Below are 17354 nucleotides of genomic sequence, written 5' to 3'. Positions count from 1 at the left end.
TACAGATGCAATGCGGCGTAACATATACAGTAGATACATAGATGGTGCATGGATGACATTAAAAATGAAAATCATCCAAGTTTCCTGGATAAAAATTGGACAGTTTTTCATACTTTTCAGCCTAAAAGAAATAGCCAAGTATAGTGCTCAGATATCTTCATCAGCCTCATAGATATAGAAAGCAGTGCACATGCTCTACAGCTGTTCTATTTAGACAATGAGCCCGAGACTTATGAAAAGAATGGGCATCTTAAGTACGGGACCGGAATAATGACCAGTGTATCAACTATCTTGTGGAGAATAAGTAAGTTGGTGGATTGTTATTGTAGGAAAGCTGTTTTAGGCTGTGTGCCCACAATGCGATTTTTAAGCGTTTTTGCCACGATTTTCAGCGCAAAAATGCTGCAAAAACGTTTAAAAATCATGTACAGAACGCCCCCCATGCATTCCTATGGCATTCCGCACATGCAGTGCTAATGCTGCGCTTTTTTCCACGGCGGAAACGCATCACGGAAAAAATCGCAGCATGATCATTCTTTTGTGCGGAATCGCAAAGAATTGCCGCGATTCCGCACCCATAGGAATGCATGAGAATCGCTTACTTCCCGCATGTGGCTATGCCCACCATGCACGAAGTTAAGCGTCTCATGTGCGGTTGGTACCCACGGTGTGAAGGAGAGGAGACAGTCCTCCAGGCCCTGGGTACCATACCCCTGTAAAAAAAAGAATAAAAAATAAAAAATCGGGGTATATTTACCTTCCGACGTCCCGCGCTGCATTCCCGGCCTAAGCTTTCCCAGTAATGCCTTGCGGCAAGGTCCTGTGATGACGTAGTCTCGTGTGACTCTAGCGGTCTCGCGAGATCGCTATAGCAACGCGAGACCAACGTCATCACAGGTCTCGCAAGGCATTACTGGGAACGCTGAGGCCCGGGATGGCAGCGCGGGACTTCGGAAATTTTTTTATCATTTTTAACATTTTATCTTTTACTATTGAGGCCGCATAGGCAGCCTCAATAGTAAAAAGCTGGTCACACTTGTCAAACACTATGTTTGACGAGTGTGACCAACCTGTCAATCACTTTCCAAGTGATGCTTCAAATCGCTTGGAAAGTGCTTGAGAAAATCGCGGCAAAATCGCGAACAGAATCGCGGTGAAATCGCGGTGAAATCACGCGGAAAAAAACGCGCGATTTCTGGGAAGGAGTCCAGTTTTCAGTGTGCGTTTTAACACGCAACGTGGGCACATAGCCTTAAGGGAATCTGTAAGCAAGTTTTTGCTACCTCATCTGAGAGCAGTATAATATAGTAAAACAGACCCTGATTCCAAAGATGTATCACTTAATTTACTGGGTGCAGTAGCTGTGATACAATCAGAGTTCTTAAATGTAGCATGAAGCAGAGCTCAGAAAGCTAATGCCACCCACACCACAGCTCTATGTGTACATTGTCTATCTAATATATAAAGCTCAAAGTGTGTATGTATGTATGTACAGTATGTATGTATGTATGTACGTATGTGTGTATGTCCGGGATAGGCATCCGCACCGTCGCAGCTACAGCCACAAAATTTGGCACAGTCACATGTTTGGACCCCAAGAGCCTCCTAAGCTATGTTGTGAGGCGAAATTTTAACCCCGCACGTTCCAATTTACCAAACAATTTTGCCCCTATCTACATACTGGGGAAAAAGTGTGTGCGTGTCAAGCCCCGCCCCTCATTATGATGTTATAATGCCCCTATTTGCATACTGGGGAAACAGTGTGTGCGTATCAAGCCCCGCCCCTCATTATGATGTCATAATGGTCGCCATGGCGACGCTGATGTCATCATAGATTGCAAGCCCCGCCGCTCATTATGATGTCATAATGGTTGACTATGGGATGGAGGATGTGTGATGGGTATATGGGCACTGGACTATGGGATGGAGGATATGTATGATGAGTATATGGGCACGGGACTATGAGATGAAGGATGTGTGATGGGTATATGGGCACCGGACTATGGGATGGAGGATATGTATGATGGGTATATGGGCACGGGCCTATGGGATGGAGGATGTGTGATGGGTATATGGGCACGGGACTATGGGATTGCGGATATGTATATGGGCATGGGACTATGGGATGGAGGATGTGTGATGGGTATATGGGCAGTGGACTATGGGATGGCGAATATGTATGATGGGTATATGGGCATGGGACTATGGATGGAGGATATGTATGATGGGTATATGGGCACTGGACTATGGGATGGTGGATATGTATGATGGGTATATGGGCACTGGACTATGGGATGGAGGATATGTATGATGGGTATATGGGCACTCGACTATGGGATGGCGAATATGTATGATGGGTATATGGGCATGGGACTATGGGATGGAGGATATGTATGATAGGTATATGGGCATGGGACTATGGGATGGAGGATATGTATGATGGGTATATGGGCATGGGCCTATGGGATGGAGGATGTGTGATGGGTATATGGGCACGGGACTATGGGATGGCGGATATGTATATGGGCACGGGACTATGGGATGGAGGATATGTGATGGGTATATGGGCAGTGGACTATGGGATGGAGGATATGTATGATGGGTATATGGGCATTGGACTATGAGATGAAGGATGTGTGATGGGTATATGGGCACTCGACTATGGGATGGCGGATATGTATGACGGGTATATGGGCACGGGACTATGGGATGGAGGATATGTGTGATGGGTATATGGGCATGAGACTATGGGATGGAGGACATGCATGATGAGTATATGGGCACGGGCCTATGGGATGGAGGATGTGTGATGGGTATATGGGCACGGGACTATGGGATGGCGGATATGTATATGGGCGCGGGACTATGGGATGAAGGATGTGTGATGGGTATATGGGCACTCGACTATGGGATGGAGGATATGTATGTTGGGTATATGGGCACGGGACTATAGGATGGAGAATATGTATGATGGTTTTATGGGCATGGGACTATGGGATGGAGGATATGTATGATGGGTATATGGGCACGGGCCTATGGGATCGTGGATATGTATGATGGGTATATGGGCACGGGACTATGGGATGGAGGATAATTAGAATTTGCTATAACTAACCACAGTTAGTTACTATGCCCGGGCAGCGCCGGGCTCTTCAGCTAGTTGACAATAAGCTTCTAAACAGTGCTGGGGCTATGTTTGGACCAGGTCAACCCGGCCAGTGATAATCCCCTCTTTGTATTAAAACAATAGCATAGAGCGTAATAAGTGACACATCCCTGAAAATAATGTCTCAGCTCCTACCTCATCATGCTGTCAGATTACATAGCAAAAACCTGCTGACATATTCCATTTAACAATGACAAACAGCCTTAGGCAAAAAAAGTCAATGTCTGATTACCCAATTAATTGAATTAATATTGCACCAACAGTACATAGAGAATTATATAACTAAATGAGTGTTTTAATATTTCATTTAAAAATGTTTGTTTTCTAGTTCCAATATGAAATGTATCTTATTCTTCCATCTCTTATTACATTTTAGTATAAGGCAACAGAAGTGTAAATATCTGCGGTACCAACACAATTCCCCAGTTTCTGATCCTCACCAGTAACCAATAATGATCGTGTCTCCAGAGCTTGCTAGCCTGATTGTACTGGCTTACCACTTGATGTTTTGCAATTCATCAAATAATACTATCTACTGACCTAGAAAACATGCCACTAAATATACATGTCACACTACACTGTTAGTATTGTAACAAAAATAGAGGATTGTACAAAAAAAATAAACTTAATGTAAAGCTTCGGTTTTGATGCATATTTACAGCAAGAACTTTCTGGAAATGGAATAAATAGCAATTCTCTAATCTATTTTTTTTCCCGATTTATTTCATTTACTAGTAGAAGGGATCTAAAGAGGAAATATCATCCAGAAAACTCATTTCAATATGCCCACTGTAGAACTACACCTCCAAAGAACACAGGTCTCCTAACTGACATCAGGAGGCATGCCAAACAAGATGGCGGGCATCAGAAATATATTGGAGAAGACTACCGTAATTGAAAAGTCGATCACTCACGACAAACATATTGGCTGCTTCTATAATTCACACTCGGATAGTACAGCCACTTCTTTATTTGGTCTTCGCTCCTATATATTTTTTGCCCACTGTCTTACCAAAATTGTGATCCCCACCCACCAGACTTTTCTGGAATATCTTGTTAATATGCTGTATGTGTCTTAAATTAAAAGAGAACCCTAGTTAGGTAACAATTATAATTCATAATCAATGGTTGTAAAAATGGTCCATCGGATCCTTACTCAAGGCACAGGAGAGGCGGCAAGTGCCCCATGTGCAGCAGCATTTATGTCACAGGCGCAGTAAAAACACCAACCCACAAGGTTGAAGCAAGAGCCTCACATCATGTACATCATGTACAGGAAGCTCTGAAGGAGATTGAGTGCGAACATGACCCAGGTACAATCTTTCTGATACATTCTACAAGAGCCTACAAAATAGCAGTGACATAAGATGTCACATAGGAAATATATAGATACTAGCTTGGCCCGTGCCAAATTTCCGCACATTGGTCATTGGGGGTGCAGGCAATTTCACAAAATGCAAGCTGGTCAAATTTAAATGTATTTCATGAGCTGATGAACACAGACAGGTATTTATATATGTAGATTGGTAATACAATAAATTGTTTTGATAAGTAGAGGCCAAGAAATGTCTTCCGGTTGAGGTGCCACCTGCAGGTCATTGTGTCTTTCTGCAGGTTTATGAAAATTAATGTTTAAACTGTATTTAGTGATAAAATCGTGAATGTGTGGTTTGTTTGGCTGTTTTCTTGCTGAAGGGAGCAAGTTTACCTTTCAAATGGTGTATCATGTGTGTGTGTGGGGGAAAGTAATCCCCGAAAAAGCAGTGCATGTATACAAATAAGTTGGTAGTGTGCTTTGGGGTACTGTGGTGCCACCTGCAGGTCATTTTTCCTTATTGCAGGTTTATGAAAATTAATGTTTAAACTGTATTTTGTGATCAAATCGTGGATGTGTGGTTTGCTTGGCTATTTTCTTGCTGAAGGGGGCAAGTTTATCTTTCAAATGGTGTATCATTTGTGTGTGTGGGTGCAGTATGAATGGGGATATAAAGGAATCACTGAAAAACAGTGTTTCCGAAATAATAGAATAGATAGTCATTGTAGTTGCCACCTTCACAAGCTCCCACATCATATATTTTTGTGATAAGAATGACCAGGATGCCCTTACTACTTATTAGGAGTTAAAGCACCATATCAGGATTTTTTTCTTTCAGCCCTGAGGTGGTGCTACTAAACTAAGTACCCGCACCTAAGTCTTATACTTAACCAGCCTCCGTCTTCAGCTTTACCTGGCGCCACTCTGTGTGCCTGCAGACTTATGAATCCCCCCATCATACAGTGCACACTGATTTGCCGGTTTCCGACCCGGAACCGGAGGGTATGTATGAGTTATACATACTCCCAGCAGGTGGTTGCAGCCTCACTCTGCATTCACTTGTATGGAGCAAGGCCGCACCCTCTAGTTAGACATGCCCACTGGCCGACCTTGTCATTGGTCGGGTCACGGCTTTGGCTCCATACAAGTGAATGGAGCGAGGCCTCGACCACTGGCCGGGTGTATGTATAGCTCATACATACCCTCTGGTCCTGAGTAAGAAACCGATGAATTCCCACAGTGCACAGTGAGTGCGCTGTGGGGATTCATATGTCTGCAGTCACACAGAGTGACTGCAGACTTATTGATTTAACCCGGACAACCCCTTTAAAGTGAACCTGTCAGCAGTTTTGGCCGATATAAGATGCGGCCACTGCCTTTCAAGGCTTATCTACAGCATTCTATAATGCTGTATATAAGCTCCCCGATCCGACCTGAAAGATAAGAAAAATATGTTTTATTATAGTCACCTGGGGGGAGGTCCGGTGCGGTCTGGTGCGGTGGGTGTCACAGTTCCAGGTCTGACGCCTCCCATCTTCTTGCGATGCTGCCCTCCTGCTTGCCTCATCGCTCCCCGGCATCGCACTCCTGCGCGGGCATACTTCTCTGCCCTTTTGAGGGCGGACGAAAGTACTGCAGTGCGCAGGTGCTGGGAAAGGTCAGAGAGACCCAGTGGCTGCGCACTGCAGGAATTTGCTCTGCCCTCAACAGGGCAGATAAGTACGCCCGCGCAGGAGTGCGATGCCGGGGAGCGATGAAGCAACAGGAGGGCGTCATTGCAAGAAGATGGAAGGTGCTGGATCCGGACCTGCGACACCCATCGGACCAGACGGCCCCCCCCGGCTGAGTATAATAAAAACTTATTTTTCTTATCTTGCAGGATGGACTGGGGGCTTATCTACAGCATTATAGAATGCTGTAGATAAGCCCTGAAAGGCAGTGGCCATATCTTATATCGGCCAAAACTGCTGACAGGTTCCCTTTTAAGTAAAATTTTGTAAATACAACAATAGCAAATAAGTGACTGCAGTCCCAAAAATAATCTTTGCAACATTAATTCCCTCATTAATTATATTTGCCTGCTTATTGTTCAAAATAAACAATAGAAAATTATCTTGACAGAAGATAAGATTTATGACTGTGAGAAGAAAATTATTGGATGCAATAAGAGGAGAGTATGTACCGTATGTGTGTTATGGCACAGGGTGTGTGTTAGTGCAGGGTTGTGTATATGTGTGTGTTAGGGCACGGTGTGTGATTGTGTGGGTTAAGGCAGGGTGTTGATTTGTTATGGCACAGGGTGTATTTGTTAGGGCCAAGTATGTATGTGTCAGACCAGGGGGGTGTATATGTGTGTGTTAGGGCAGGGTGTGTGGACAGCTTGCTTGTGTATTAGGGTAGGATGTGTGTTATTGCAGGCTATATGTGTATTGGGACAGGGTGTGTGCATGTTTCCGTGTATTATGGCAGGGTATGTGTGTGTCTGTGTTTATGTGGTAGGTCAGAATGTGTGTGTTAGTTCAGGTGTGTATTAGTGCAGGGTGTGTGTGTGTATTAGTGCAGGGTGTGTGTGTGTATTAGGGCAGGGTGTATGTGTGTATTAGGGCAGGTGGTGTGTGTGTATTAGGGCAGGGGGTGTGTGTGTGTATTAGGGCAGGGTGTGTGTGTGTGTATTAGGGCAGGGTGTGTGTGTGTTAGTGTAGCATGTTTGTGTGTGTTTGTGTGTTAGGGTATTTGACTTTGAGCTTCCATCCTCATGAATTGCATTTAACTAGGTTCAATAGAGAGTTAGTCAATCTTTTATTTTGTCGGGTCTCCACACGTCATCCCCATTTGTGGAATGAAATAAATATTGATACGGTCTGGATGTATTCAATTTGTCCTGATCACTGACTCGCAGTCATTCTGACAGGAGTCTGTGTGAAACAGAGACTGGGATGTAATTTTTATTGTCAACATGATGTACAGTAGAGCTCAGCCAAACAGAGTATTGCATCTACAGCACAAGTAGGCTTGGAGAACTAGTAATGTAGAGAAACACGGTATCTGCCATTCCATACATGTCCTGTACAGCTCACCAATCCTGCAGTGATGCCATTTTATACTGTTAGTGCATATAAAGAGTTAATGAAACTACCTAGAATATCTATGCAGGTCTACATTGGAGAGATAGGACATAACTCAACAGCAGGTGCGGGTACTAAAGATGCTACTGCTGGATAGATAATGAATGAAAACTCCTTGAAGAAATAACCTTATACATAACGTACATTTTATACTTGCCTAAATTGCTGCTGTTTTACTATAATATGCTATTAATGTATAGTGTCACAGTTCTAAAAACTGTAATATTCCAATTTAATACATCTTTAAAAGGGTTTTCTCTTAGGAGTGATTGCATATCACTAGCATATGTTATGTCTGCCTGATGGATAGGGGTATGACGATGGGGTCCTCCGCTAATACTCGAATAAAGCAGTAATACCAGCTCTACTATATTTCCCTGCACAGCAGCACTCCAGTCCACCGGCTTTGCAGATAAGCACAAAACACATGTAAAATATGGATGGGACCTTCCCTCAATTCAGAACTGATATGGGGCTCCAAGTGTCGAACCTGCTGTCATTATTATGTCATTGCGCCCACTAGGAATACCACTTAAAGGGGTTTTTCCTTTTCAGTAAATGTTAATCCCCAACTGCATGTTATTCTATAGACCCAAACGTCTCTGTAGTCATCTTCCTCGGGGTCCATTCTTGAGTCTTGTTGCTACTTACGGTGTATGGTTTTGGTTTTGACACTGACAGCGAAGCAGCCAATCAGTAGGCTCAGCAGCTCTGAGCGGGCCATTCCGTCTACATGCTTCACAGACATCGGGAGCAGCGAGAAGACTACCCGGCGTACTTCTGAATGACACTGTTTCATTTACTGGAAAGTGGGGAACAAATTGTGGGAAAGCACGAAAAAAAAAATCTGCAATTACTTTTGTGTTTGTTTTATACAGCCTTCATTACACGGTAAAAATTACCTTAAACGCACCATGTTGCATTTTGGTGCGCTCGGCGCACCTTCAAAAGTGCGCAGCGCACGCAAAAATCCTACTAGCGCACGGCAAGCGCACGGTCTGCGCACCTTATGCTAAAGATAGGGTGCGCAGATCGTATGCAGCCGTGTACGATAGTAGGAGGAAATGACCGGACGGGGCGGCAGGGGACGGGGCTTAGCGGCGCCGTGCGCTGCCTGTAAAATGCACTAGTGTGAAACTAGCCTTATTGCATTTTTTTCAGGTGTTGTGGCAATTTTGGAGTTTAATTTTATTTTCTCATTACACAGTTTACCAAATGGGCTAATTAATTTTAAATTTTGATAGATCATACTTTTACAAACCTAGCTATATCACATATAAGTAACTATTACATTTTTTTTATTTCTTATCTTTATTTTTATTGGGGGAAAAGTGACTGATTCGATCATATATACTGATTAGATCATATATAATTTTTACTGAATTTTGTAGTCCCATCAGGGAATTTGAAACTGCAATCTGACTACTGCTGTTTATAGAAAAAAAAAAATCACACTGTTATATTAACTCCAGCCAAGGGCTGGTGCTTTTAGGACCACAGTCATGATGATCACGGAGATCTTTAGCCGACACCCAGCTGTAATGGCAACCCATCGACATCCCATGATCGCTTTTGTAAGGGAACCAGTGAACTGTTAGAACAGCACACCACTAAGTATAGAGGCAGAAAATAGTTGAATAACCCAGCCAGAGTCAGACTGGCCCTCTGGAGAATTGGAGGATTCTCCGGTGCACCCTGACATCCAGTGAGCCCTGGCACCTGCTGGCATACAGGGCCAGCAGTTGCCTAGGGCCTCCGTTGCTCAAGGGGGCCCCAGCCAGTGGTGTGTCGCTAATAGCGGCACTCCACGCAGCTGCTATACGGGCAGGAGCCCCTGTTCCCACTGCTAAAGAGAAATTAATATTCACTGCTCCCCACGCCCACATGGACGTGGAGAGGGGTGAATATCTTTTCACTTTAATAGCGGTCTCCGGCCAGTGACAGTGCCCACTATCAGGGCCGGGAGACCAAGGCCCCTGCTCCCCTAAGGGTCCCCAGCCCACGTGGCCCCTATGCGGCAGTAAGTCAGGGCCGCTCTCCGGTGCGCGCCGCTCTCCGATGCGTGCCACCCTCTGATGCACGCCACCCTCAATTGTAATGGAAGAGAGAGCGTCAGATGACGCCCCCTTTCCCCAACAGTCCCCTCTGCTTCTGACACACAGCTGTCTGACACACAGTGAAGTCATCGCGCACCCGCTGTGTGTCTGGCAGATGGCAACTCAGCTCCTGACCCCGAAGCAGAGCCGCCGCCAGAATCAGCGTGGGAGCGAGGAGAGGTGAGTATTGTGGTTTGTTTTTTTATATCTCTATCAATCTATATTTATCTATCTCTATATCTATCTATCTCTATCTATTTCTATCTATATCTATCTCTATATATCTATCTACCTCTCTATATCTATCTCTATATCTCTATCTATCTATCTATCTATCTCTATCTATCTCTCGCTCTTTATCTATCTCTCTTTATATCTATCGCTCTCTTTCTCCCTATCTATAATCTCTCTCTCTCTCTCTCTATATATATATATATAATAAAAAGAGAGAAGAGCCAGCACTGCCAGTGGTCAGAACGCATAACATGAGGCGCATATGCACATATCTATATATATATAAATCCAACAATGTAGACCAGCTCACTCCTGTGAACCACCTGGAACCTCAGCTGACCTGGTTAACTCCGTTGTGCCCGGATCTGGATGTAGGAGTCCATCCATACAAATATGAACAACGACAAAGCAAAGTCCAGCAATAACGTGAGCAATCCAGGATGCTGTTAAAAAAATTTTTATTTTTATTCATAAATCCATTAAAATGCAATGGTCCAAGCAGTTCAAAACAGCAATAACGCAGGAAAGTCGTGCAGATAGGACTACGCGTTTCAGCGGTAGAACCCGCCTTCTTCACGGTCCAGAATCGACGCGCAGTCCTATCTGCACGACTTTCCTGCGTTATTGCTGTTTTGAACTGCTTGGACCATTGCATTTTAATGGATTTATGAATAAAAAGAAAACATTTTTTAACAGCATCCTGGATTGCTCACGTTATTGCTGGACTTTGCTTTGTCGTTGTTCATATATCTATATATATATATATATGAGTCCAGGTTGCATTATACCATATGAGGGGGCAACATTATACCCTATCAGGGGGAAGCATTATACCCTATGAGGGGGCAGCATTGTACCCTAGGAGGGGGGCAGCATTATACCATATGAGGAGGCTACATTGTATTCTATGGTGGACAACTTATATTCTAGGAGGGGGGTTACATTATATTCTAAGAGGGGGCTGCATTGTACTATATGAGGGCTGCATTATATTCTATGGAGGGCTACATTGTATTCTATGAGGGGTCTATATTATATTCTATGAGGGGTCTGCATTATATTCTTTGAGGGGGCTATATTTTATTCTATGAGGGGGCTGCATTATATTCTATGAGAGGTCTACATTATATTCTATGAGGGGGCTACATTATATTCTATGAGAGGGCTGGTTTATATTCTATGAGGGGGGCTACCCCAACTCCTGCTACATAATTAAGCCTTGTACTACCTTATACCCGGATATTAGCATGTTTTACCACACAGTTGGTGGTCTTGTATTTATTTCTATATAGCTACATAATAGGCCCCAAGAATGATTTTCTCTGGTGGGCCCAAGGTACTCCATTCCGACGCTGAACGCAGCCATCATCTCCCGGCAAATATGTGGGCTCAGTTCCTGAGCCTGCATCAAAGTCAGGAAGGGAGCATATTACAAAACAATATATATATATAGCATATTTATTAATACCATCAAACTTTTAGACTCTGCAAACTAATGGTGTACTTAGATGAGCCAATAATCATTGGATGATCATTTGTAGAAACACTTGCTCCCTATCAATGGACCACGTAACATGCCGATGACTCAACAAATGAGCAGGATGTTTGTCGGTTGGTCAGATAATTTATGCCAGCAAAAAAATAATCTGGCAGCACATCGCCCCATGTAGACTGACATAACACACTATGGAAACAGGACACTTTTATTAGTGATTGCTCTGTCCCCCTTATTGTTCTTCCTCCTATGTAAATAGGCTGGTAAAAGAGCACCAAATGTATTGTATATCGTGAATTTGTGCTCATTTAATGGTGTGAACGCTGTCTGTGAAAATGTACAATTAGACTAGACAATCTTAAAATGCACCACATTTATCAAAGTGGTGAATGTTATCCAAAAAATGGGGTGCATCAATAGCCTGCTTAATGTAAGTTTATACCACCTATTCGTTACCTTACATTTGTGCCAAAAATGTGAACACAAATTTTTCTTCATTTTTTGGTGTAAAATATTTCATTTAGGCCACGCCAGCGAGGCAACACCACTTGTCAGATAATCTGCAGAAAACAGAAAAAACACATAATAAATATAGTGCGAGTCATAAAAGACATTTTTGGGTACAAAATAGCCCAGTCTTCTGGTGCATTTAGCCTTAAGGGGCAATCCATTACTCGGAAACCCCTTCTTAAAGGGAATCTGTCACCTATTTTTTGGTATATAAGATGCGGCCACTGCCATCAGGGGCTTATCTACAACATTACAGAATGCTGTAGATAAGCCCCCGAAGTAACCTGAAAGAGAAGAAAAACGAGTTATAATATTCTCAACCAGGGGCGGTCCGGGACCAGAGGGTGTCGCATTCCGGTCCGATGCCTCCCATCTTCTAGCAATGACGTCCTCTTCTTTGCTTCCCATCATGGCTCCAGCGCAGGCGTAATTGTCTGCCCTGTTGAGGGCATTGCAGAGTACTGCAGTGCGCAGGTGCCTGAAGAGGTCTGGCGCCTGCGCACTGAAGTACTCTGCTCTACCCTCAACAGGGCAGAGCAGTGCGCCTGCGCTGTAGCCGCGATGGGAAGCAAACAAGAGGATGTCATCGGTAGAAGATGGGAGGCACCAGACCGGACCGCGACACCCTCTGGACCCAGACCGGCCCTGGGTGAGTATAATATAACTTGTTTTTCGTCTCTTTCAGGTTACATCGTGGGCTTATCTACAGCATTACAGATTGCTGTACAAATGCAGTCTGTATGGCATATGGTCTTCTTTTATTATGTTTTGTGAAAAATTAATTTTTATGCTGATTGAATAAAATATAAGCATATTTTTATTGTTACATTCAATTACACTTTGCTTAATAAAAGTAATAGTAGATATAAGAACTGCATGTTTCTTCATATACACTTACACAATTTTAATTATAACTGATGTGAAGAAACCTCAACTGATGTTTTACCCTGACCCAAACTAATTGATAGCAAAGCTAAAATATTTGTATTTCTTTTTCTCAACAGGTCTCAGACTGCTGAACTGCTACCAGGACGTATGAATGCAAATTCAGCACCACGGACAGGTCTTCCCGCTGTCTTCTTTTGGGCCAAGATGAAAAGGACATTGATGTCTCCGTCTTTGCAGTGAGACAAGCATCGCGTGGCACGGTTCTAAACAGGCTTAAAAGGAAGCAATCTGGATGATTCAATATAAAACTTCAACAGAGACCTGCACAGTCAAAGCTTGACAAGTCATACATGGTTTTCAGTGGAACGTGACCCATCTTGTTCCAAATGATCCAAGGCCGATGATGTTCCCATCATTTAACAATTTTTTTTTTAAAGATTTTTGGCACATTTCCTTCAACAGCAAGGATCCTCGGTTTTAGAGCCTTCATTTCAATGACCAGCATAGCTACAGATATATATTATTATGTATTATATATATACATTACAATAGTATGTTAGCAACCATCCCCTGTAGGTAATAGGGACTATATCCCCTAATATAATCCTACATAGATTTCTTCATGACCCCAATTTTTCAGACATGGTAGCATAGTCCGGCGTGTTGCATATCACCATATGAAACCATCATATATCCGACTAAATTGTATTTTGCATCACGGTATGTTCCGAAACAGCTGTGCCTACTATATTAATGCAATCTGGTTTTCCTGAGATATCTTAATTACCTCCAAGTATTGTACATACCAGCTGAGTGTCTTTTAATACCGCACAGCATATTCCAGCATTGTATTGAATAGAAGAGCATTATATTAAAGAACAGCTGGGCTTAGCTGTTCAAAAGAGGAACTCAAGTCCATTACACTACAGCAAAAGACAGCTTGAAGTGCGAGTTTATTACAGTACCTGCATAAGTTCATTATCATTGGTGTATTGTACTCGAGATCATACGTGCCTACTGGGCGCAAATGCACAATGAAGATCTCCGCTGTGCCACGGAAAATCAAAGGTATCCGAAGCCTGCATGGTATTTTTGGATGAGAATACAGTGTGTTTGCACCTTCGTATAAACCTTGTCCAATCCATGCAGATCCATACACGATCTGATAAAGTATAAATCACGGCATAATAATCGAAGGCCTACAACGACCCTACTCACACAGTCCATTGAATTGCATGTAGGTGCCTCCTACTCCTCCCTGGGATATCGTTGACTTATTTTGTCAGCAGGTGGTTTCACGTACTTGGAAAATGTCTTGAGAGAATGTCTACAAACTAGTAAAAGAAGAATGAAGTTTTCTTGTGCCATTACGACTCCTTGCGTACCTATGCCCCCTGCGTGATGTGACGCCCCAAGGATCCTGTGGACTTGGGATGGCTGCACAAGGCTTTGCCTGGACTGTGGTGCTGATTTTCTGCAGCTCGAAGCTCTTGGGAATGGTTTCCATGGAGACAGGATTGTCGTTAGAGGTGTCCGGACGGGTGAAGCGTGGCTGGGTGTGGAATCAGTTCTTTGTTGTGGAGGAATATACAGGGACAGAACCACTGTATGTGGGGAAGGTAAGGAGACGTGTGACAGCTCTTCAGATTGGGAGGCGCACCGGGTGGGGGCCGCTTGTAAAGGGTAAACTCACAGTACAGTGCCTGAAGGAGAGAACGTAAGGGGGACACAGTGTCTGAAGGTCCTCACTAGGGAAAAGTCAAAGCCTAGGGGAGAGCAAATGGAGACAAAAGCCTGAGGGGAACACGTGGGCGAATCAAACACCGAGAGATCATACTCACGAGATGAGGTTTGAGAGCAAACCTGAGACACGTTATACCGCAGGGTAATCATGCTGCTAGGAGTAATAGAGGTCTAGTCATGAAAGCACGAGAGAACATTCACATCATCTATTCCATTTCAATTTCATGGATTTTTGTTGCCGTCTTTTCTCTTCATCAAAGTCTGGAAATTTACTTAGTGAATTTGCATTGCAATCAAGTGCACCTTTAAATCCTTTCTTCATTGAAGGCACATTTCATATACAAATTCAATTTATACAAGTTTGTCTGCCAACCAGGTAATGTCGGATATTTGGGTCTCCAAGGCCAGGGCATTTGCTTGCAAACAATTTTCTATGGGACTCCAATTTTTTTTTTCCAAGTTCTCAAGTTATTTTTGCACATCAATAGCAACAATGCAAAGTTGTATTAAGGTATTAGTGTTCCCAATGCTGAAGTTGAAAAGAAAAAGTTTACTTGAGCATTTGTTTTAGATCTAGACAAGGTCCTAGCGATTAAATAGCGCCTTTTTTGCATAGATATTTTATGCAGAAGGATAGCGAGAGTATAGATCAAAAGGCAACATAGTTGTGAATACAAAAATTGCCTATTATATTTCTGAACTAAAAGGAATCTGTCACCAGGTTTGTGCCCCCTAACCTGAGATCAGCATAATGTAGAGACAAAAAGATAGAGACACTGATTCCAGTGATGTGTCTCTCTGCCATTTTCTGCAGTTTTTAGAAAAATCACTGTTTTATCAGCAGGAGATTATCACAAGAGAGCCTGCTGACATGTAGTCCAACCATGCCCCCTTCGCTGATTGGCAGCTTTCTGCCAACGTGCAGTATACACACAATGCAGCCAATCAGTCATGTGGGTGGGGTTATATAGAGCATAACATTTAGAGCAGTGATTTTCAACCTTTTTTGAGCCGCGGCACACTTTTTATACGTAAAAAATCCCGGGGCACACCACCAACCAAAATGGCACAAAATGACACTAAAACAGTATACATACATATAGTTAATAATATAGATTCTAAATGTATTTTTACTCACTCAGTATTCCCATATATATATATACAGTCCCATGTAAAGTCATACATACAGTCCCACGTATATGAGCCACATAATTATCAGCATATACCATATATATATATAGTATATGAGCTGGCGCTTGTACTCCAGCCTCATGGCCATAGTATTTCTCATTGTACCCCTTTATATTGCAGTATATGAGCCACATAATTATCCCTTTCTTTTAGTAATATGCCCCATCATTATCCCCTTCTTTTAGTAATATGCCCCATCATAATCCCCTTCATGTAGAAATTGCCCATTCCACTACCTCCATCATTTCCTTCTCCCCACCACCCCATTATTGCCCTTTCGACAACCCCATCATTGCCCTCTCCCCACCACCGCCTTCTTATCACCCCCATCACCGCCTTCTCCATTGCCCTCTCCCCATCACCGCCTTCTCCATGACTCCCATCATTGCTTCTCATCACATCCATCAACTCACCTACACACGCACACAAACACACACCTCTCACCTAGACACACACACACACACACACACACACACCCCTCACCTCTCCTCACCGGCAGCTTCCTCTCACTGGCACAGCAGCCGCGGGGCTGAATGATGATGTCATGCTGTGTCAGGGAGGAAGCGACACAGGAACACGGGACTGCTGCCTCTCCGACCCGCCGCCCTGCTTGCCTCCACATGGCTAATTTGCATCGCATGTAAATTAGCCATGCGGACACGCGGCACACCCGACCATGTGTCGCGGCACACTAGTGTGCCGCGGAACACTGGTTGAAAACCACTGATTTAGAGAACTGGTAGATCTGCAGCAGATAAAACAAGGATGTTATCAAAACTGCAGCAAACAGCCCAGTAAGTGATACATCTCTGTAATCAGGTTCTCTGTCCCTATATCACACTTCTCTCAGATGGGGCAGCAAAAACCTGGTGACAGATTCCCTTTAAGATAATTTTGTAAGATATTGTTGTGTCTAAGCTCAGATGTCAGGGACAACAGCTGTCGGAATGCGGGAAGAGATGTTCCACTACTAGAAAAAAATATATATATATACAGTTGTGGCCAAAAGTTTTGACACCCCTGCAATTCTGGCAGATAATACTCAGTTTCTTCCTGAAAATGATTGCAAACACAAATTCTTTGGTATTATTATCTTCATTTAATTTGTCTTAAATGAAAAAACACAAAAAGAATTGTCCTAAAGCCAAATTGGATATAATTCCACACCAAACATAAAAAAGAGGGTGGACAAAAGTATTGGCACTGTTCGAAAAATCCTGTGATGCTTCTCTAATTTGTGTAATTAACAGCACCTGTAACTTACCTGTGGCACCTAACAGGTGTTGGCAATAACTAAATCACACTTGCAGCCAGTTGACATGGATTAAAGTTGACTCAACCGCTGTCCTGTGTCCTTGTGTGTACCACATTGAGCATGGAGAAAAGAAAGAAGACCAAAGAACTGTCTGAGGACTTGAGAAACCAAATTGTGAGGAAGCATGAGCAATCTCAAGGCTACAAGTCCATCTCCAAAGACTTGAATGTTCCTGTGTCTACCGTGCGCAGTGTCATCAAGAAGTTTAAAGCCCATGGCACTGTGGCTAACCTCCCTAGATGTGGACGGAAAAGAAAAATTGACAAGAGATTTCAA

The 17354-nt window shown here is 43.3% G+C and overlaps 1 protein-coding gene across 3 annotated transcripts in view; it reads left to right on the top strand.

Annotated features, from left to right (window-relative positions):
- The window catches only part of CDH22 (cadherin 22), a 691233-nt gene that overhangs the window by 389891 nt on the left and 283988 nt on the right, over positions 1-17354 (top strand). For all 3 annotated transcript variants that reach the window (XM_073559369.1, XM_073559370.1, XM_073559371.1), the window contains exon 2: positions 12946-14448. In XM_073559369.1, the coding sequence (XP_073415470.1) occupies positions 14263-14448 (186 nt within the window). In that variant the 5' untranslated portion in view covers positions 12946-14262. The remainder of the gene's footprint in view (positions 1-12945; positions 14449-17354) is intronic.

Source organism: Dendrobates tinctorius, unplaced genomic scaffold (genome assembly GCF_039654945.1).
Source record: "Dendrobates tinctorius isolate UK_male_01 unplaced genomic scaffold, ASM3965494v1 ptg000270l, whole genome shotgun sequence".
Lineage (NCBI taxonomy): Eukaryota > Metazoa > Chordata > Amphibia > Anura > Dendrobatidae > Dendrobates > Dendrobates tinctorius.
Note: the sequence above shows the minus strand (reverse complement) of the source record. Positions and strands in the feature narration are given on the sequence as shown.